Source organism: Lasiosphaeria miniovina (assembly GCF_030549165.1).
Source record: "Lasiosphaeria miniovina strain SMH2392-1A chromosome Unknown B0T26scaffold_7, whole genome shotgun sequence".
Classification (NCBI taxonomy): Eukaryota; Fungi; Ascomycota; class Sordariomycetes; order Sordariales; family Lasiosphaeriaceae; genus Lasiosphaeria; species Lasiosphaeria miniovina.
This window is the reverse complement of record NW_026848226.1, coordinates 4,037,074-4,056,504: the sequence shown is the minus strand read 5'-3', so window position 1 is coordinate 4,056,504 and position 19,431 is coordinate 4,037,074. Positions and strand designations below refer to the sequence as shown.

At 53.0% G+C, this 19,431-nt stretch overlaps 10 protein-coding genes across 10 annotated transcripts; 4 read left to right on the top strand and 6 right to left on the bottom strand.

Annotated features, from left to right (window-relative positions):
• Positions 1–645: 645 nt before the first annotated feature.
• On the bottom strand, positions 646–1,644 carry B0T26DRAFT_756488 (uncharacterized protein; the record flags this gene model as incomplete). The annotated part of the gene is made up of 2 exons (XM_060446103.1): positions 646–1,338; positions 1,420–1,644. The coding sequence occupies 2 exons, from the start codon at positions 1,642–1,644 to the stop codon at positions 646–648; spliced, it is 918 nt and encodes a 305-aa protein (XP_060292193.1).
• A 195-nt stretch (positions 1,645–1,839) lies between these two features.
• B0T26DRAFT_729107 (uncharacterized protein) lies at positions 1,840–2,765 on the top strand. The gene has a single exon (XM_060442943.1). It carries the CDS (start codon positions 2,029–2,031, stop codon positions 2,653–2,655), a length of 627 nt encoding a protein of 208 aa, XP_060292192.1. The 5' UTR covers positions 1,840–2,028; the 3' UTR covers positions 2,656–2,765.
• A 1,374-nt stretch (positions 2,766–4,139) lies between these two features.
• B0T26DRAFT_680666 (uncharacterized protein) lies at positions 4,140–5,528 on the top strand (the record flags this gene model as incomplete). The annotated part of the gene is made up of 1 exon (XM_060440519.1): positions 4,140–5,528. The coding sequence occupies one exon, from the start codon at positions 4,140–4,142 to the stop codon at positions 5,526–5,528; it is 1,389 nt and encodes a 462-aa protein (XP_060292191.1).
• Positions 5,529–9,683: 4,155 nt separating this feature from the next.
• On the bottom strand, positions 9,684–10,415 carry B0T26DRAFT_729104 (uncharacterized protein). Its single transcript, XM_060442942.1, has one exon. It carries the CDS (start codon positions 10,075–10,077, stop codon positions 9,832–9,834), a length of 246 nt encoding a protein of 81 aa, XP_060292190.1. The 5' UTR covers positions 10,078–10,415; the 3' UTR covers positions 9,684–9,831.
• On the bottom strand, positions 9,794–10,973 carry B0T26DRAFT_484321 (uncharacterized protein). The gene has a single exon (XM_060435292.1). It carries the CDS (start codon positions 10,725–10,727, stop codon positions 10,110–10,112), a length of 618 nt encoding a protein of 205 aa, XP_060292189.1. The 5' UTR covers positions 10,728–10,973; the 3' UTR covers positions 9,794–10,109.
• A 2,213-nt stretch (positions 10,974–13,186) lies between these two features.
• Positions 13,187–14,080, bottom strand: B0T26DRAFT_729093 (uncharacterized protein; the record flags this gene model as incomplete). The annotated part of the gene is made up of 2 exons (XM_060442941.1): positions 13,456–14,080; positions 13,187–13,403 (listed from the first exon to the last, which is right to left on the bottom strand). Coding segments are annotated over exons 1-2 (372 nt in total), but the record flags the coding sequence as incomplete, so codon positions are not given.
• Positions 14,081–14,629: 549 nt separating this feature from the next.
• On the top strand, positions 14,630–15,202 carry B0T26DRAFT_656835 (ankyrin repeat-containing domain protein; the record flags this gene model as incomplete). The annotated part of the gene is made up of 2 exons (XM_060438740.1): positions 14,630–14,913; positions 15,013–15,202. Coding segments are annotated over 2 exons (474 nt in total), but the record flags the coding sequence as incomplete, so codon positions are not given.
• Positions 15,203–15,280: 78 nt separating this feature from the next.
• B0T26DRAFT_626032 (ankyrin repeat-containing domain protein) lies at positions 15,281–15,496 on the top strand (the record flags this gene model as incomplete). The annotated part of the gene is made up of 1 exon (XM_060436177.1): positions 15,281–15,496. A coding segment is annotated over one exon (216 nt), but the record flags the coding sequence as incomplete, so codon positions are not given.
• Positions 15,497–16,050: 554 nt separating this feature from the next.
• On the bottom strand, positions 16,051–16,899 carry B0T26DRAFT_863663 (uncharacterized protein; the record flags this gene model as incomplete). The annotated part of the gene is made up of 2 exons (XM_060447776.1): positions 16,051–16,332; positions 16,429–16,899. The coding sequence occupies 2 exons, from the start codon at positions 16,897–16,899 to the stop codon at positions 16,234–16,236; spliced, it is 570 nt and encodes a 189-aa protein (XP_060292185.1). The 3' UTR covers positions 16,051–16,233.
• Positions 16,900–17,501: 602 nt separating this feature from the next.
• Positions 17,502–18,913, bottom strand: B0T26DRAFT_790981 (uncharacterized protein). Its single transcript, XM_060446852.1, has one exon. The coding sequence runs from the start codon at positions 18,829–18,831 to the stop codon at positions 17,830–17,832; it is 1,002 nt and encodes a 333-aa protein (XP_060292184.1). The 5' UTR covers positions 18,832–18,913; the 3' UTR covers positions 17,502–17,829.
• Positions 18,914–19,431: the final 518 nt, after the last annotated feature.

Here is a 19,431-nt window from a genome sequence, read left to right as displayed (position 1 = left end):
GCCTTTTTCAAGGTGAGGTTTAACCCTGTGTAATCAGACTAAGTAAACACGAGGAACTGACTCTTTTGGAAGTCCCTGAGATCACACGAAGGCGCTAACTCGAGCTGCGAATGTTTAAGTCGTTGAACATTCGACTGCAGGACGTTCCTCGGTGTTAGAAAGCACACATGACAACCCGTCGGAGCTGGGTAACCTTCATCTCGACCATCCCACCCTTTCCATAGTAGGGGTACTTCACGGAGCCTTGGTCTCTGCCCCAGTCCGTCTCCATCTGCCTCTAGTGTGTATGACTGGTGAGGAAGAAAGCCTACCTTACCTATCTAGTGCCTAGGTATTCCGCCCTTTTGGCCATCAAGGCCCGAAGCAACTCGCTCATGGAAGGCTGCTGACTGTGTAACTGTATGCGAATGGGGCGAAGAGTGGCGAAGTGGAGAACGTGATTGAGAGCCAGTGGACTTATATGACGCTTCGCGTCATTGGCCTTTGAGGACGGAGTGCGTGTTGTGCTGTTGCAAAGGAATGAGCTGAATGAGCGAAGGGCTGATGACAGAAGTATGACAGATCACAGTTGACGACTTAAGATCAACAAAGACTTTCATGCGCAATGGGTGGTGGCCCGGCTTCCCCACAGCCGGGACTAACGGCCTAGGCTTGAGGGCTGTCCGTCGTCAAGCCTACAAACACTACCAAGACGGCTGCGTAGGCTGCGGTGCAAGACATAACTTCAGTGGGGTTACGTAGGAACGCCGCAGCCATCAACCCAAACAGAGTGACGAAGCCCGTCGTTGAGACTAGTCCCGTGTAGAGTGTGTTGTGAAGAACCATCAACCACATGGGTGTAATGAGAAAAGCCCCACTCAGGGTAGCCACACCGATCCTCTCCCAGAACCCCTTGATCCAGCTGCGGCGATAGTTCTCTGGCCTTGTATTGTACCTCGCAGACGAATCTGGATCCGCTGCCCCCTTCTCCCAAACACCTTTGGACACAACCCGTTTCACGATGTGATCACCTCGGTCCCCAATGAGATGCTGGAGCAGTTTCCGGTCGCTGTGCCGTTCGCCACTCACGTAAAAGGGGTCGTCAGGGAGGAGGTGGCATTTTTCCATGTACTCGTAGTCCTTCAATGCTTGAGCTGTGAGGGATGAGTTTGTTAGGCAATTACGTGAGAATTCAGGGGGATTCTGGTCAGGATACGACTTGCTGTAAAGCTGAAGAGTGTCAGTCCATCCAGCAGGTTGCCTGGCTTTAAACCGGAGGTCGATCGCTTGTCTGATGAGCTTCACCCGGAGTTGGGCGATGTTGATGCGTTGCAGGACAGCGAAGTTGATGAGGTAACTCTAAGGGAAGGTAGGTAGGTAAGCAAATTGCCAGACACCGGGCACCCTGTCAGTGGTCTGCCGAGGTTTTGAGAGGTTTACCTGCTCGCCCTGGACCTCTGAGCCGTCAGTTGCGTTATTGGCGCTGTACAGCAGGCCCTGTAAACTATCCATCGGGCTCCGGGACCGTGAGATCTTTACAATGATATTGTGGAGGTTGACATCGATGATCCATCGGTCATCATCAAAGTCCACATTGATTTGTTGCCCCTTTTTGGGAGACTCCTCATCCCAATTTCTGCGACGACGTTGGCGATGGAATGGCATTTTCGTTTTGATGTCAGTTTCATGATGGCGACCGCAAAAAGGGGATCCATACTGAAGGAGATTCTCCGCGGTTTACGTGCGGGGTTAATTGTGGCGAACAGCTGAATGCCCTAGAAATTAGGCATACATACCTGCAGGCCAGCCACAAGACCACGCGTTAGCCACAAGATCACGCGCTTTCTCACTCGTCGGTGAAGCTGCAGTGCCAGCTGGTTTCCCCGCTCGTCCATCCTCTTGTGAGACATGGACGAGTGCCTTACGGGTATTTAACCTACCATCTACCTCACCGGGAGGTAAGGTAGGTAATCAGCTCACCTCGCAGCCCTCTATATTGTCTACTCTTTGCAGATCGCACTTCCAGCGTTCGGGTCCTCCTTAGGCATCATGAGGTTGCTCTGCGGCCTCTGTCGGTGGTCCTGGTCAGGGCGCAGAACCAGCAAGCCGCTTCCCGCGCCCCCTAAACAAACGGCCATCGAGAAAGCAGAAACCGTAAAAGCGATGGAGACAATCCCTCAAACGCCAGTGAGAGGAAACCCGGGCTACGAACCCGATTGTTTGATCGACATCGAAGCTGCCTTCCACCCCAGTGCCGCAGACACCATTTCGCTCTTCTTTTCTCATGTCCAATATGCCGAGATCTTTGCCGATTACTTGAAATCAACGTCGACCAGAAATCGTGTATGGTGGCATTTCGCTTACGAGCGTGATGCTCAAAACAAGAAGCACATCAAACTCATCATCGGCGACCCAATGGCAGACGTCTTCTTACCCGGAAGTTCCGAGACAATCCTCAAGTTTTCGACCGACGAGGACGCCAAGGCATGGGAAACCCTTGTCGGCCTATGGAAGTACGCGTCTCATTTACCCTCAAATGAGCGACAATTGATCTCTACGGCAATGAAGGGAGGCGAATTTCGTAGAGAATTTCAGGTACCACTCAGGGAGCTGCCATCACCCTCTCAGCGAATTCCGAAAACTCCCTGGTCAGCTAGTGTACTCCAAGGTGCGTAAATGTTAATTATTGTCATCCCTAAGCGCGTCAGATTGAAACAACTATGAATCATCTCACGACCTTAGGTACCTATCTAATTCATCAATAGACGAACCTTCTAGGTCCACGGAGACGCTTACGTCGGTTGAGACGCTTGGTTTGAGCGGTACGGTCATAATCTACTAAGACGGGTGCACTTCGCTGCAACCTTTACGGAATGAATCAACAAGGGGTCTTCAGATGTTAGGCATTCACTGGCGTTGCATATGTTGCGGACTGGCTCAATACCTAGTTGCGTATTGTGTGTCTCAATGATTGTTATTGCATTTTAGCACGAAAGCCTAAATCTCTTCCTCTCTTTCGCGTTATATAAGCTTAACAGCATCTTGGAGTTGTTGCAGGGTAGAAGATATAACACAGTACGTCATCTGCTGCTGGTTGTTATAAACTGCATCACCAGGTACCCCCAAGCCTACACCTCAGGATAAACGTCCCCATGTCACCTGTCAGTCATCAAGGTCTAAAAATTGTCCACTCTTACATTCACGTTCGTCTCACCAGGGGAATTTTCCTCCTGACCTTTCGGAGAAGCCCATAGTCGGTCTCAGCAGTGGCGATCTCCAGCTCGTCGGCTTTGCCACCGAGATCCGGGAGCACTTCGCCCTAGGGGCTAATGATCATGCTGTGGCTGTAGCTGAAACGCTTTTCGCAGTTGCTTGCGGATGAGGAGGGGAGTGGGAGTGTTCATGGTCAGGGAACCGGAATGAACAAGGTTAATACTTACCTGCGCAGCAGCAATGATGTATGACTGTGTTTGTATGGCTCTGGCTCTCAGGAGAGGCTCCCAGTATGCCTTGCCGGTGGAAACAGTGAATGCTGATGGGTAGGTGATGATGTCGCACCCCTGACGTTTCAGTGGGAGACTTATCTTGTGGAATCAAAGCTTGAGGAATGCTCAGCCATCTTTCTAACCCTCGGTATCTAGGATGAGGGCACTGATATGGAAGCAGATTGTAGAGGCTACTTTCCCAACAGGTGTATCAAATGACGGAACGATCTTCATACCCCGCTCCACACATCTGGGTTCCCCAGTTAAAGGTGCGCTCGAATTCGGGAGGCAGCTTGCACTTACGCACTCTCCTTCAAAACGGGCCCACCCTTGATCTCAACATCAAACAGATAGATCTTCTGATATCTATACACAATATGTCAGATGGAACATGCTGGAATGTGGGCTGTGAAGGAGCTAGGCAAAGGATTCGCGGCCTACTTCGCCACTCATTTTGCCACCTATTTTGCCACCACAATAGTAGTATAAGAAGGAGGCTTTCTGGCACTGCCAGAAAGCCAGGAAGATAGAGAAGACAATCAATTGAAGCCAGTAAAAATCCTGAAGTGCAGTAATCCAACAATTCGCAGTCAGATTCGCTATAACACCAAAGCACCACAGGATTACGCACTTATACACCTGTTCAACGTGAACCGATACAACAAACACGGCAAAATGGCGGCAAAATTCACCACACAGACTCCAATCTACAAAGCTCCCAAGGACTGGCACATCTGGGCCAACACCCTCAAGGCGAAGGCTCGCCAGGTCAACTTATGGCAATACTTCGAAGGAAAGCCGTGGCCTAAGGAGCCTAGATACCCAGAGCCAAAGGACTTCAACGAAGAGGAAGGTGCTGATTCAGAGACATTCACAGAGGATGGAGGCGATGACAACGAAGAGATCCAACGCCTACAGGCAGAAGTTGACAAACTGCCGCCTCCACCAGCTGATGGAATCCTCGATCGGAACAACGCCGACTACCCCAATCTCCACGGAGCAGCCCTCCAGAGGCGCCGTACACGCGATCAACGCCTCCGCGAAGAACTCGCTGAAGTCGCCCGAAATCGGCTAGTGGAGATCCGAAACGAAGAGACTGTACTCTCCGCGCACGGCAAGGAACGATACAACATAGCCGTGGCTCGATACAACAGCATGAGGAAGGACTACGATCGGATACAACGCGATGCCGCAGTAATATTGGACTGGACCGACGCATCAGTCTCCCATCAATACTACCACCTGTTCGAAGATAAGGAGCTTGTGGAGAGATATCTCGCACTGGAAACCTATTCTCTCCCCTTCGCGGAAGAGGTGATTAGGGAGACTCGTCGCGATTACAGAGACCATATGACTGCGTTCAAGAGATCGGAAAAGAAGATAGGCGAGTGGATCACAAAATGGATGCACTTTATGGCTGAGGCCAGGAGATATAAGCTGTGGGAGATCACAACACCTGAAGTATGGTGTGAGCACTTGATGGAGAGGCTCAACGAGACTCAACTAGGCCGAGCCTGGCTGCTGGGCGAATTCGCCGCTATGGAGCCCCAGATCAAGAACGGCCAGATAGACTATATCAAGGTGGCCGCCAAGATGCAACTCCGCCTAGCTATAGAAACGCCAACCGAAAAGACAGCAGAGAAGAGGCGCTACCAAGGAGCGTTCCCAGCCTATAACGGCACCAACAACAACGGTACCAACAACAATAATGAGGTTACCAATTCCGAAGCCGTAGAACGCGGAGGCCACAGAGTCAAGAGGGAGAGAAGCACGCCCAGCCGCAGCCAGTCAGCAAGAGGCCGTGGACAGAGCCACGCCTTTAGTGGGCGATCCTTACAAGGTCGTAAGACCCAGGGCGTGGAAGAATGCGAGTTATGCTCGAAGAACGGCCACAATCTAGAAGATTGCTACCACACCTACCCAGACGACCATCCAGACCTTCCAGCGTGGTGGATTCGAAGATGCGGCCCTCTAGAAAAGAAGACGGTAGCCAGGCTGCTAAAGGCAGACGCCAGCCTCGCTGAGAGGGTTCGCCAGATTAAGAAAAACCGCACTATGAGTTGACTCACCGCCATCTTCGCTACAGAAGAGACGTTTTACGCGTTTATGACTACGCCAATCCGATACCACGTAGCGCCAGAAGAGAGACTGCTCATATACGCTGCGTTCAGCCTAACCACCTACCCTCTCGCCAAATCCACACTCCTCGACTCCGGCGCAAGCCTGCATATCTTCAACGACCGCCGAAGATTCCACAACTACAGGTTAGCCAGCTTTGGAGAGGAGATCTTCGCCGGCGACTCGCGAGTGCCAATCCTTGGCTGGGGATCCGTAACGATCCTTATCACCACTCCCACAGGCAGCAAGCGGAGGCTTCAGCTTAACGAGGTAGCCCATTGTGAAAGCTTCAATACCAACCTAGTCTCTCTGAGGAGACTCAACCATCTCGGCTACTACTTCCACAATAAGGACGACACCCTCCGGCAATACAAGAACGATCGAGCAATTGGCAAAGTCCTCAACCACTACAATCAATTTGTTCTAGAGTTCGTTCCCCTCGCGGAAGGCCTCCATCTAAGGAAAATTAGCAAGCAAGGCGCGTTCCCCATACATAACTACACATCCTGGACTGGCCGGAAGCCGAGTTGCGAGACTGGACTGCTCTGGCATGGTAGGCTCGGACACCCAGGCGCAGAGGCGATCGTGCACCTCCCCGTAGCTACCGAAGGCGCTAAGATTCGCGGTCCGACCGGATACACATGCCCAAACTGTGGCCAAGCTAAGGCCAGGCGTCAGGTACGGCGCGAGCTACGTGAACTACCACAAGGAGTGGGCGAAACGATCGCCATCGACTTTCTTGACCTCGAGCCAGATCCAAAGGGGGTGTGCTCGGTGATGCTATTCACGTGCCGCAAAACGGCCTACGTATTCGACGCCTATCTGATCGATCGCAAGATACCCAGCCTTCAGAGCATAATCACCAGATTCCTTACGATAATCGAGAAGCAACACGGCCTTATGGTAAAGAGGATCCAAACCGATAACGAGCTAGCGAGATCCAAAGCTCTAAGGAGATTCTTCGCCAATCGTGGCATTGTGGTTGAGCCCTCGGCACCGGATACTCAAGCTCAGAACGGTGGCGCCGAGCGCTCAGGGGGTGTGGTGAAATTGAAGGCCAGAGCCATGAGGATCGCTGCACGATTTCCACACTTCCTGTGGGTAGAAATCTACAAGGCCGCAGTGTATCTTCACAACAGAACACCAAGAAAGGGTCTCGGCTGGAAAACACCGTACGAAGAGTTCCACACCGCCATCGCGCGCGCCTCTGGCAACAAGACAGCCATACGGAAGCCTAAGATTCACCATCTTCGCAATTACGGCTGTAGAGCTTACGCTATGACTGCTGAAGCTCTCAAGAGGACGAATCGTCTAATGAAGATGAAGCCAAACGCCTGGATAGGCTACTTGATCGGCTATGAGAGTACTAATATCTATAGGATCTGGAATCCGAAGACTAACCGCGTGATTAGAACGCGAGACGTGACCTTCGACGAAGATAACCTCTTTGATGGAGATATTAATAAGTTTAAGGACGATCTTCTCGCAGTCACGCTCCCACAGATGATCAAGATCTTAGAGGAGTGCGAGATCCACGAAGAAGAACCTGACTCAATCTCACCTATACATCTACAACACGATTTCCAGACGCAAGAAGAAGATGACTTCACGGAGCTCATACTTGACGAAATCGTCGTCCAATCACACACAAATGAGAGCCAAGATCAACAGGAAATAGGCGAAGTTGAGCACGCAGGCTCTGGAACCGTGACATACGCGGAGGAGCACCATCTATCTGTAACCTCTGAAACCGAGGCAGATACCTCTGATCTTCTAGAAACGGAGACAGGGACCACCGACGATGTGGAGATGGAACGCGAACTCGAGTATGAGACTGGCCCCCTCTACTCGGCGTACTGCGCAAGCCAACACCTACCCCCTGGATTGAATCAACCTCACGCGATGGATCTGGTAGAGGCAGCGTTCACAACGTTAGATCTTACAGACCGAGAGACTCAAATGAGTGGCGTAGATACGCCTACTACAACCCACAACGAGATGTGGTGGAAAGCTGCGTTCTCCGCAGGAAGAGCGAAAGCCACCGCGGGCATTCGCGAGGGCGAGCCCATAAACCGGTGGCAGCTTAACAAGGAATTAAACCACTTACGACTGAGCCCACGAAGGCGAAGGCAACTAGTCAAATACGAAGCAGCTAGAACTGCCGAGAATAACGATAAGAGCCTCCCTACCGCAATTAAGCCGAGAGCTAATGGAAAATATCACAGGCAAGATCTACTTCAAGCACCAATCAACTACGCTCGTATGTGTGCACACCCTCTCGAGATCTGGTTCCGTGCGGCTATGGCCGACCATATGAAGAGCCATCGCGAAATGGGGTCATTTACGGAAGTCCACACCTCTACCGCAAAAGGATCGCAGATCTTGGATTGCAAGTGGGTATTCACCTACAAGTTCGATAAGCACGGGTATCTCCTCAAGGTGAAGGCAAGACTCGTTGTACGGGGAGATCAACAAGCGAAGGCCGACGTGGAGAACACATACGCCTCAACCTTAGCCGGCCGATCGTTCCGGACCCTTATGGCCATTGCAGCGAGATTCGACCTCGAGTTACTACAACACGACGTTGTCAACGCGTTTGTCCACGCCAAAATGCCATACGACGTGTTCATGCGGATGCCGCGTGGATTCGAGCAGCAAGACCGAGTCCTGAAGCTCAACAAGGCGCTCTATGGCTTGAGGGAATCACCACTCCTGTGGCAGAAGCTATTCAATCAGGTACTTCGAGAAGCCAATTGCGAGCCAGTCAAGCACGAGCCGTGCTGTTGGACTCGGAATGGGGTCATCATCTTCTACTACGTGGACGATATCGTGGTTGCATTTAGAGAGAAAAAAAGAGCCGAAGCCGCCAATCTAGTGAATTATCTCAGCACCAGATTCGCACTCCAGGGCGGGGAAGAAGCCCAGTGGTTCCTTGGAGTGGCGATAGTACGAGACAGAGCCAAAAAGACGATCTACCTCTCACAGGCTGATTACATACGCAAGATGGAGAGATTCCTTGCCAACAGAGCTAATCGGCGGACTTGGAAGACTCCAATGGCCGCAGAAGAACTATACGCCTACACCGGAGTGGCCACAAAGTCGGAGATTCAACGCTATCAGCGTATAGTTGGAACGGTGCTGTACGCCGCAGTGATCTCCAGACCAGACGTGGCGTTTGCAGCCTCTCGCCTCTCCAGATTCAACCTCAATCCCAGCCCACAGCACCTCAAGGCGGCGGAAAGAGTGGTCGAATACCTCCTAGCAACAGCCAACTTCGCTCTCAAGATCGGGGGTGGCGACAACTTCAACACCTGGACCGACGCCTCGTTCGCAGATAACAGCGCAGATCGCCGCAGTTCACAAGGATACGTGATGGTGCTCTTCGGAGGAGCGATTGGCTGGAAGGCCAACAAGCAAGATACGGTTACAACCTCAACAACGGAGGCAGAGCTACTCGCACTATCACAAGGCACCAAGGAGGCATTGTATTCACTGCGATTGATCCAAGAGATCGGAGTCCAACTAGACGAACGGCACGTCCAGATCTGGTGCGATAACACCCAGACAATCCGCCTTGTAACCGAAGATGTGGCGATTCTGAACACCAAGCTACGACATGTGGATATTCACAACCACTGGCTGCGGGAGAGGATTGAGAGGCGTGAGATACACGTAGATTACGTGCCAACAAAAGAACAAGTGGCTGATGGCCTTACGAAGGCCCTGCAAGAGCAGGATTTCAGAAGGTTCAGAGACCTGATTGGAGTGATGGATATCTCTAGTTTGCTAGAAGAAAGACATGCACGACTAGAGGAGATCACGGACGAAGATCTGGAGGCTTTGGAGGATCTGATCGAAGGAGGAGAGGCAGAGCTACCTAGTCTGGAAGTCTGAATAGCCTCGATTCGGTTCAGCCAACACCCCGGGCAGGCTGCTGGCTGAGGGGGTGTGTCAGATGGAACATGCTGGAATGTGGGCTGTGAAGGAGCTAGGCAAAGGATTCGCGGCCTACTTCGCCACTCATTTTGCCACCTATTTTGCCACCACAATAGTAGTATAAGAAGGAGGCTTTCTGGCACTGCCAGAAAGCCAGGAAGATAGAGAAGACAATCAATTGAAGCCAGTAAAAATCCTGAAGTGCAGTAATCCAACACAATATTACCTTACTAGTTGATACACAACAAAGTGTTCTTCACCTTACCAGGATCGTTGTCTAGCTCGTAGACGCCGACCTGCATCGATAGCTGTGCTAGTCGGGCTTCTTCCTGGAGCCCTTAACGAATTCACTTTCGTCGACTGACTTCACTAGTGCAACGGTCTTAGGTCCTGAGCCGGCTATGTAATCACTCACCTCGGGGAGGAAGAGAGCTTTATACATCCTCAGGTCAGCGAGCAATTCCACTCCTTTGAATACACTGTATTCCCCATCCGCGACTTCCCCATGACCAAATCCAAGAGAGACTTGATTTGGCTGTTCATAGCTGCTGCTGTTCATATACAGTTGATTGGGTGCGACGGGGCTTTGGTTCAAGAAGCTGAAAACAGGGGCTGGAGCCAGCTACATATATAAGGTGCCTCGGCATTATAAGCCTGTGCTAGATGGGCGCGGCGGAGTTGGGCCTCGGGGCCTCGTAGCCTGTGACACGGCCCTGCCACCGACTCCTTCGTGGCGCATTCGACAGCTGCTATTGCTCTTATGTCTTGCATCACATGTACAGACATGGCTAACTTTGACGACGCCGTTAGTATGCCCAGAACTTGGCTAGGCTCTCTCCGAATATAGGCCCGAGCACAGAGTTCGGGGCCAGGGGCAGGGGCAGGTGCGACGGGGCCGGGGATCGTAGGGCCTGGGAATACCGGGCCAGATGTGGGTGACTTGAACCGTCGCTGGGCTTCCCGTTCGGCCTCGGCGAAACCCAACCCCTTGGCTTTCTTCGGGGGGTTCGGTGAGGATGGCCGTGAGTACGACGCGGGGGCGGGGCCTTTAGCGCGAGCCGCCCGTTCAGCGGCGCCGGCTTGCCGGATGGCCGGGATTTTGGTGTGAGTGACCAGCTTGCCGACAGCAATATATGGCCGGGCTCGGCACTTCGAGAAGCGCGGGCACTTATTATCAGGCCTGGATGCCGCCAGGGATGCTATCGTCATCGGGAAGTACTTCTCCAAAAAGAATCATAAGTAGTCGGTCATCGATATCTATTAAATCGAGAACGATATCCTTAGTAATAGAGAAGGCATACTGGGACCGTATCAACCGTCTATTTGGGCCTTGGATACAAAGGCAAATCCTGCCAAGGCCCTAGCCTATGAAAAAATCCGATTTTTCCACCAAATATCGCCTAGTTCAATTGCCCAACTTCCATCTGGCCATTCTAAGCCACATCAACAGGGCCCACCAAGGCTGTCCGGGCAGTCTGCCCCGCCAGCGCCAGCCTTCGATTACTTCCTTGCAATTGAAGCCGTCGCCGAATCCACCAAATCTACCACTAATTCGACTACAGCGATTTGACAGCGTTGAACGTAGGGTAGGGCATTTGACCACGTTACAGTTGATTACCTAAGCAACGTTCAATTGCAAGCCTTCGATTTTTATTGCAGATTGAACGATTTAGCCTGCCCTGCGCCTACAGAGCGACTGGCTTACTCGCAGTTGTAAATACCGGTAGTGTCAAGTTGGTGCAATGGAAAGTGTGGCGAGTTGACGTGGTTGGCACTTGGCTCTAACGTGTGTGATAAGCGAGATGAACAGACAAGCGAGTTGAACAATTTCCACAACCTCACCACAACTACCCTCAATTACACAACCACAACACTAGGAAATAACAATAACTGAATCGGAAACAGATGAATCAGACGATTCTGCAGCCTCCTTGCACGTACGTGCATTATGGCCAGGCTTGCCGCATACGCCACAGCATCGAATCTTCGTACGAGACCCCCCTGCACCACCACCATTTTGTCGTGTTTCCTGGACCAACTGCCCACCCACAGCCTTCTGATCCAGTAGATCCTGTGCCTCTTGTACAGTAAGTGATCCTCCAAGCCGAACACGTGTTTTCTTGGCTCTCCGTCGCTTACTAAGCCCCTCATTGGCCTTCCGAAGTGCTGAGACCTCTGTACGCAAAAGAGCCACCTCGTGCATCATAGCCATCGTACCTTTAGCTAATCGATCCACAGCAGTCAGCATTGGTGTTGGAGAGCTGCCCTGATGGTTGGAAATTCGAGTTTTGATGAACGCTGACTGTGAGGCAGCCTCTCTCGGGTTTTGTGGCGTTTGGGAGACCCAAGGTAGCGATGTAGTTGGGCTTGTAGCTGGGGGTGTTGGAGTCCGAATACGCACATCCAGCTTGGATATCACCCTCTCTGGATCGTACGGCACAAGGCCGGCTCCAGCAAACCCCCCCTGGATATTCCTTTCCGTAACCGAAGCAAAAAACGCCTCTCTAAACCCACAAAGAAACTCCAGCTTGCTAATATGTGTGATGTTCATCCGCATCAGCTGCTCAATCTGACAGCCGTACGCCTTCTTCAACGGCCCAAAGCAACCAACATCCAATGGCTGAAGTAGGTGTGAAGAGTGCGGAGGCATACAGAGTGTGATGATGTTGTGCTCCCGGCAGTAAGTCTCGAATTCTTCGGAGTGGTGGCTATCGTGGCCGTCGAGAATTAACAGTCGGTATATTCCCTTCGTACGAGATGCTGTGTGGAAATCGAAGTGCCGAATCCAATCCATGCCTTTCTCATTAGTAGTCCAGCCATTGTCGGTTGTTGCGATACGCCAGGTACCCGGAAGGTTGCACTCTTGATACCAGTTAGCAAGGTGATATTGCCCAGCTAAGATAATGAATGGTGGGATAGTCCAGCCTAGAGCATTCACTCCTTGGATGACTGTAGCCCACTCTCGATTACCAGGCTGGGCTTGCTTAGCCCTACCACGGCCATCAGAGGTAGTAACTACCATAGCGGGGATGATAATGCCCATCATAAAGCCAGTCTCGTCGAAATTGTACAAATCTTCGTCAAGGATACCGTACTTGGCCTTCGTGTTGTGCACAAGCGCAAACCACTCGCGAATAACTTTTGGATCTTCGCATTTGGCCCTCTGGTAGTCGTATTTACGCGTAAAACGCGTCCGAAGTTCTGGCTGGCGCTTGACGAAGTTGTGAGCCCAGCGTGTACCGACAGAGGGCGCGTCGCGTTCGCGTAGCAATCGATTGGCCATATCTTCTACGTACGAAAGCCGGGGATGAAATGCGCGCGCACATAGCTCAATGATGTACTGAACAATCGTTTTCTCTTCCAAATCCGTAAGCTTACGCGAATTGGCTGGAGTATCACGTCGTGCAGGTTTGCCGTCGCGTCGGTTGCGTATAGTATTTACCGTGACTTGATATGTTGTTGCTGCAGCTCGAATACTGAGTTTTGGGTCGTTTTGAATAGCCCTGAGGGCCAAATTCACCCTAGCTTCGTATGAAGGAAGAGACATTTGAGTTTGTTGAGGAATTTGGTGTTTTGTAGAGAGGAGGCGCGTCGCGTCAAAAGTGTTCAACTCGCTTGTCTGTTCATCTCGCTTATCACACACGTTACTGGAGAGCACGGAGGCCTACATTGGTGATGGAGTCTGTGAAGTCTCTCGAGATCAAACACGTTGGATTGTCTAGATTCCAACCAGAGACAAAACACCGGAAGTAATTCCGAACGGTTTGAACGGTCGGCTTTCCCTCCGGGTCCAGAACACCTTTGGCGGACTTTGCTATAAACTTGGCAAAATGCTTCAGGGTTTTCAATTGATGAGGTGTAGCTTCGGGGTGTGTTGTTTTGTACCTTAACGGTCTATTAGTTTTCCCATCAATCACTGTTCGTATGATCTACTTACTCGATCCAAAGGTCCATCTGGTCTCTGTATCTCTCTTTGGTGTAGTCCAAGACCTCACGTGGGACAGGTTCGTCATCAACATCCGTGTCGTCGTCATTGAATCCGTTCTCTTCTGCGCATCTTCTCCTCTCATCTGCTGTCCTTTTCCTGACCATCTTCGGTAGCTGTCTTTGGCGGCGTGAGAAAAATAGAAAATCGATTTGAAATTTCCCCAATGCGATAGGTGACGTGTTGATGTCAGTGGATCTAGCTAACTAGAGAGCTGAGAGCTAATGCGGCGATCTGCTCAAGATAGACGGAAATGATAGAGTAAAATCTTGAAAATATCAAGAAGCCGATAGTAGAGATGGCCATAAACTAGGCCCTACGAGTAGATTCTCAAGGTGGGAGGGCAAGTACTTATGTGCTCCTCGGCGGTCCCAGTTTTGGGCCCAGCCATGGTACAAGCACTTCCCTCGCGAAAAGTTGCCAATTATCATCTTCTGGGCTCAGGACACTGCCCATCGAGTCTAAACCTATTTCAGTCACTTCCCTGATTGTTTCGCGAGTGTTCGCCTGAGCAAAAGCGGCGAAGGGTGTTATAGTCTGCAAGGGTTGAGGAGGGCAAGATTCGGGAGGCGCAACAAGAAATGTTCTGTACCACGCAGATTCGGCAGAAGCCAGCGGTATCAACCAGCTGGATTTTCTTCACAGCTTCCGGCTCACTAACTGGATTGAACTCAACAACTTGTTTGAACGACACGACAAGCGACGATATACCCCCAGAGCGAGCTTTCTATATCTGTTAGGGGAGCACAACGCGGCAGCCCTCATCAGAGCTTATCCATCCAATTAAGCCTGTTTTGTAAGAGAATATGAGCGTTATGGGGCGCCGATATTTGCCGCTTTGGCCACAGGGAGCAGAGAGGCTGCTGCAGCATTTGTAGAAGTGCATTCAACACTGCAGCCACAGGTATCGCTGCTTAGTGAATTACGCGACGCCTTCGCAGACAACAAAAATAAGTGTCTCAGAATGGGCCGCAACTTCACTTTTTCGCAAACGAAAGGCATGCTCTCATTTGTACTAGAGCAAGGGGACGAAGGGTTGCTCGCGCTGTACATTGTTGCGGATCATGCATGTGTAAAGGATCAGTGTCTATTGTCTCATGCTGCTCAGAAAGGATACGAGGCCGTCATGCGGCTGCTGCTTGATCTAGGCGCCGACGTTGATGCGAAGAATAAATCGGGCTGGACGCCGCTATTACGGGCTATCGAGCACGGGGACGAGGCTATTGTGCGGCAGCTTCTCGATCGGCGCGCCAACGTCAACGCGAAAGGTTTCGGTGACTGGACGCCGCTATTGCAGGCTATCGAGCAAGGGCAAGAGCCTATTATACGGCAGCTGCTTGATCTGGGCGTCGACGTTGATGCGAAGGATAACCAGGGCCGGACGCCGTTATCGTGGGCCGCCGGGAACAAGTACAAGACTATCGTGCGGCAGCTGCTTGATCTGGGCGCCGATGTTGATGCGAAGGATAAATAGGGCCGGACGCCGTTATTGTGGGCCGCCAGGAACAGGTGCGAGACTATCGTGCGGCAGCTTCTCAATCTGGGCGCCGATGTTGATGCGAAGGATAACCGGGGCCGGACACCGTTATCGTGGGCCGCCGAGAACGGGTGCGAGACTATCGTGCGGCAGCTGCTCGACCAGGCTACCGACTCCGAGTCGAAATTTTACTCAGGGAAGACACCATTATCATGGGCAGCCCAGAAAGGCCGTGCGACTGTCGTTAACCTTCCATTGGGAAAGAAAACATGCGACCCCAGCTCAAAGGACCGGGTATTGCAAACGCCTTTGATATGGGCTGCTGCGAGTGGACACGATACCGTTGTAGAACTACTTCTTGCGGCCGAGAATGTAGACTATGACTGGAAGGATGATAGCGGTCGGACAGCACTATCATGGGCTGTTGCCAATGGACACGAAGCTGTTATCAAGCTGCTTCTCGCTACTGGACGAGTCGATGTAAACTCTCGGGACAATAATGACAAAACCCCATTGCTATGGACGGCAACTCAGGTTAAGATCATAACTCCGGTTGAGATCACAAGTCAGAGAGATTGTACGAATCATGCTCTTCTAGACTATCAAATGCAACTTATGTTTCTGGAGCAGCAAAAAAAGAAGCGGTTGATGATGGCACGCCGAGAAACCCTACCGATATTTCTGGAGCAGCAACACGAGCGGCGGTCAATCATGGCAGGTCAAGAGCATATATATATTGACAGACTACGACTATATAGTAACCGAACGGAGCAAGAATGCGTTACTATTACCATGCTGCTACTCCAGAACGGTGCTAACATCGAGTTGAAGGACCAAGACGGCCGCACGTCACTTTCGCTCGCCTCAGGAAATGGCCTTGACACTATCGCCAGACTACTACTCGAGAAGGGCGCCGCCGTCGAGGCGAGAGATAAGAATGGCCAGACGCCGCTGTCGCGTACTATGGAGAACGACCACAAGGCGGTCGTGCGATTGCTACAAAGCCGTCTCAATGGTGCGCTCCCGGCCGCCTTTACAGTGTCTAAGTATGATTCGACACACTTGGCGAGAGCTTGAATTCCATTATTATCCTAGAATGCCTCCGTGAGCTCATTCATTACATTGCGGAAATGAAAACCGGAGCGTTCGACCGCGACGAGCCGTGGGACGGCGGACTGATAGTCCAGCCCGTCGGGGCGACCCATCTTCTGGGAAACCCTGCTGCCTGGCGGCTTCGGGTTGAGAGCCGATGCTCATGAACTGCCACCCCTCACCCACTCGCTGCAGGTCCCAGCCAAGCACCGTGTCTCGACCAAAGTCTGGTTGACCAACACCGGCCGCGTAACCGTGTCCTTCAGACCCCAGGTGCACTGACTACTTCCGCCGCAAGACCCCGCCATGTTGTCTCCCACGGCAAACGCAGCCGTGCCGGCGAAGCGATCCCACACGGTCCCGGTCATGAGCGTGACGGCCTCGGTCAACGTGAAGCGCAGCGCAAAGTTGGTCGTGGCCGAGTCGGGCGACGACCGCACGGCGGGGTCCCCCGCGACGCCAGGCAGGATCTCGACGGTCCACTTCCCGTGGCCCATGTCGGAGCACTGGTGGGCGCGGCCGTGCGGGTCGTCGTCGGCGCCCGCGATCCCGAGCCACCGCACCGTGCAATTGACGCTCGACGGCGCGAACACGGCGTCGCCGAACTGCGTGCTGCCTAGGAAGATGTTGTTGGGGTCTGAGATGGTCGCGAACAGCGTCGAGTACGGCGCGCCGCCTGGGTACCCTGAGGGCGAGTGCGTGACTAGGGTCGAGATCTCCCACGGTTTGAGGGAGAGCGTGGTGGTGTTGGGTGCTGCCACTGCGCTGCCGGCTGCGAAAAGGGCTGCCAGGGCGGTGAAACCGGTGCTCAGACGAGTCGGGAGCATGGTGATTCTGGTCAACGTTGTTATGGGTAAGCTTTGTTTGACGTGATGCAGAATCAAAACCATGACAGAAAACTAACGACCGCGGCTATACTAGGTAGAAAAGGCATCTTTGTTACCAACTACACATATGAGAGTATTTTTATCCCACGGGCGTCGTCAATTTCCAAAAGGGCCGCCCCACCCCCCAAGGTACCCGCGTTAGACGGCTAAATAGGCAATACCACATCGCTCCAGAATAGCCATGGTCGTATTCTCGCGAGAGTTATATTGCTGTAGCTGTGAAACTGGAACGAATGTCGAACTGGGGGAACAACTGGAGAATCTTGAGCCGCGCTGACAAAAGCCTTGCGAGCTGACCAATTATTCACCTTGTCGAAAATTGTCAGCCAATATGGCTCCGGACTACCTGTCCTTCCGAATCCGAAGTAACCAAGCACAGCGCTTGATGATACGTATCATGCATTAAATGGACGCTCCTCTACTGAGACTCGATGGCGATTCTCTATGAAGCATTCCACCAATATCACAAGCTGTGGAGATATATGCATCCAGCCCAATTCTGAGACGCCATCACGAGGACAAACCCCCACGACAAAGTTGAGAACTGGCCTCATTCTAGCGAGTTTCTAGCGAAATTGAAGAACGCTGTAAAAATTCCACTGGATTTGTTTTTCCGCCTGCGTACCCTGGATCCCCGATGACAGACTTCGGAGTCGAAGCCCACGAAATATTCTCTCCGAAGATGCTCGAAACCTTCAACGTGCAGATCCAATTCGCCGCACTAGATAAATCTTTCTCCAATTGTATCTGATAAACCCCAAACAGCCAGCAATGAAATGCGTTTACTCCACCAGACAGCTCGCTATGCAAATCGAAACAGATGAACATAAAAACCAACGAACGACAAAAGACCATCCAAACCCGTGCAACCTATGAGATAGTTTCCCTCTCCGCATTTGTCCGTCTCCTGTGTACATAAAGCGGCACAGCCACCGCCGCGACCAGCCCCAGCCCGCCAAATATGGCCCCGACAATGACCCCCGCCCGCCCGTCCGCGCTGAGCCCGCCGCTGACCGGCACTGGATCCAGCAACCCCGTAGCCGGCGCAGTACTACTCGACGTGCTAAGCGACGCAGACCCCCGGCCCGTCTCCTGCGTCCCTGCCCCTGTCCCCGTCCCTGTCCCTGTCCCCGTCCCCGTCCCCGTCGTCGTCGTCGACGCAGTATTCGCCGCCGGGCTGGCCAGCCCGACCCTGACAGAATTCGCCGCGCAGTACGCCGGCAGGAGGCTCGCGGCCTGCTGGGCGAGCTCGGGGCCGCCGCAGCCCTGGTAGACGGCGGCGGAGATGGCGTCGAACAGCTGCGCCGACGCGGTGGCGTTGCCACACAGGCACGCGAAGCTGTCGGCGGGATCGCAGGCCGCGCCGTGCGCGCGCTTGAACGACTTGGTCAGCGACGCGGCCGCCGGCGCGGCGCACCCGCCCGGGTTGCTGCTCATCACCGCGGCGAACGCGTCCGTGTCCTGCAGGAAGATCTCTCCGGCCGCTGTGGTGGTGGCGGCCGTGTTGGTGGCTGGCTCTTGCAGTTGCCTGCTGTTGGACACGCAGTATCCCAGCAGGATGCTGGTCGCGGGATACGCGGCGGCGAGCCCGCAGCCCGAGTAGCAGCTGTCCCAGATGCTGTCGCGGAGGAGCGACGACGCTGTGGCGTTGCCGCAGATGCAGGGAAACGCGTTGGCGGGGTCGCAGCCGTGGCTGGCGGCCGTCTTGAACTGGCTCGAGAGGCTGCCGGCGCAGTCCCCGGGACATTGTTTCGGGTCGATAGCGCTGGTGTATTCGTCTGTGTTTTCGAATCGTATCTCGGTCGTGCTGTCGGCGTGGCCTAGTGAAAGGTAGAGTACCAAGGAAACGACGAGGAGCCGCGGGAAGGCCATCCCTGGATAGCCAGCCTGTGCTACTGGTTGTGTGTTAAAGTGAAGCTGAAATAAAAGCCGTGATTTGGCCTGGCGACAGAAGTATTTTGACTGGAATCTTGATTCACTGAAATCTGGAGAAACAGACCCGGCCCGCATGGCCAGTGACGACCTCGGCAATGGTGGATGCATAAACACCACCCCCGGCGGCGCTGAGGCTCAGCTGCATCTAAAACGCCCAAACAGGTGAGCTGGCGCCAGAGTGCGCTACATGATTGGCAGAGAAGCTCCGTCCCCAATGCTGAGCCCTGTCTGCCCCCCCGGCCCCAGCCCCGGCCCCAGCCCCAGCCCCGGCCCCGGCCCCCTGTAATTGGAGGCTTCCCGGGACCGGTCTAGAACGGCCGATAAAAGACAGCACTACTACGTCAGTCTGTTTTGTCGTCCAGATCCATCGTCCAAGGTGAAAACATTGCACCATGTTTGAGTTTCGAGCAAGAGGCCATCGCGACAGCTAGTCTTTGGTCTGGGCGTCCAGATTCTGTCCCGCGAAAGCGGCAATACCGTCATTGAGAACACGAGCGACGCGGAAAGCGCTGTCGGCAAACGTAAAAGCCGTGTCCA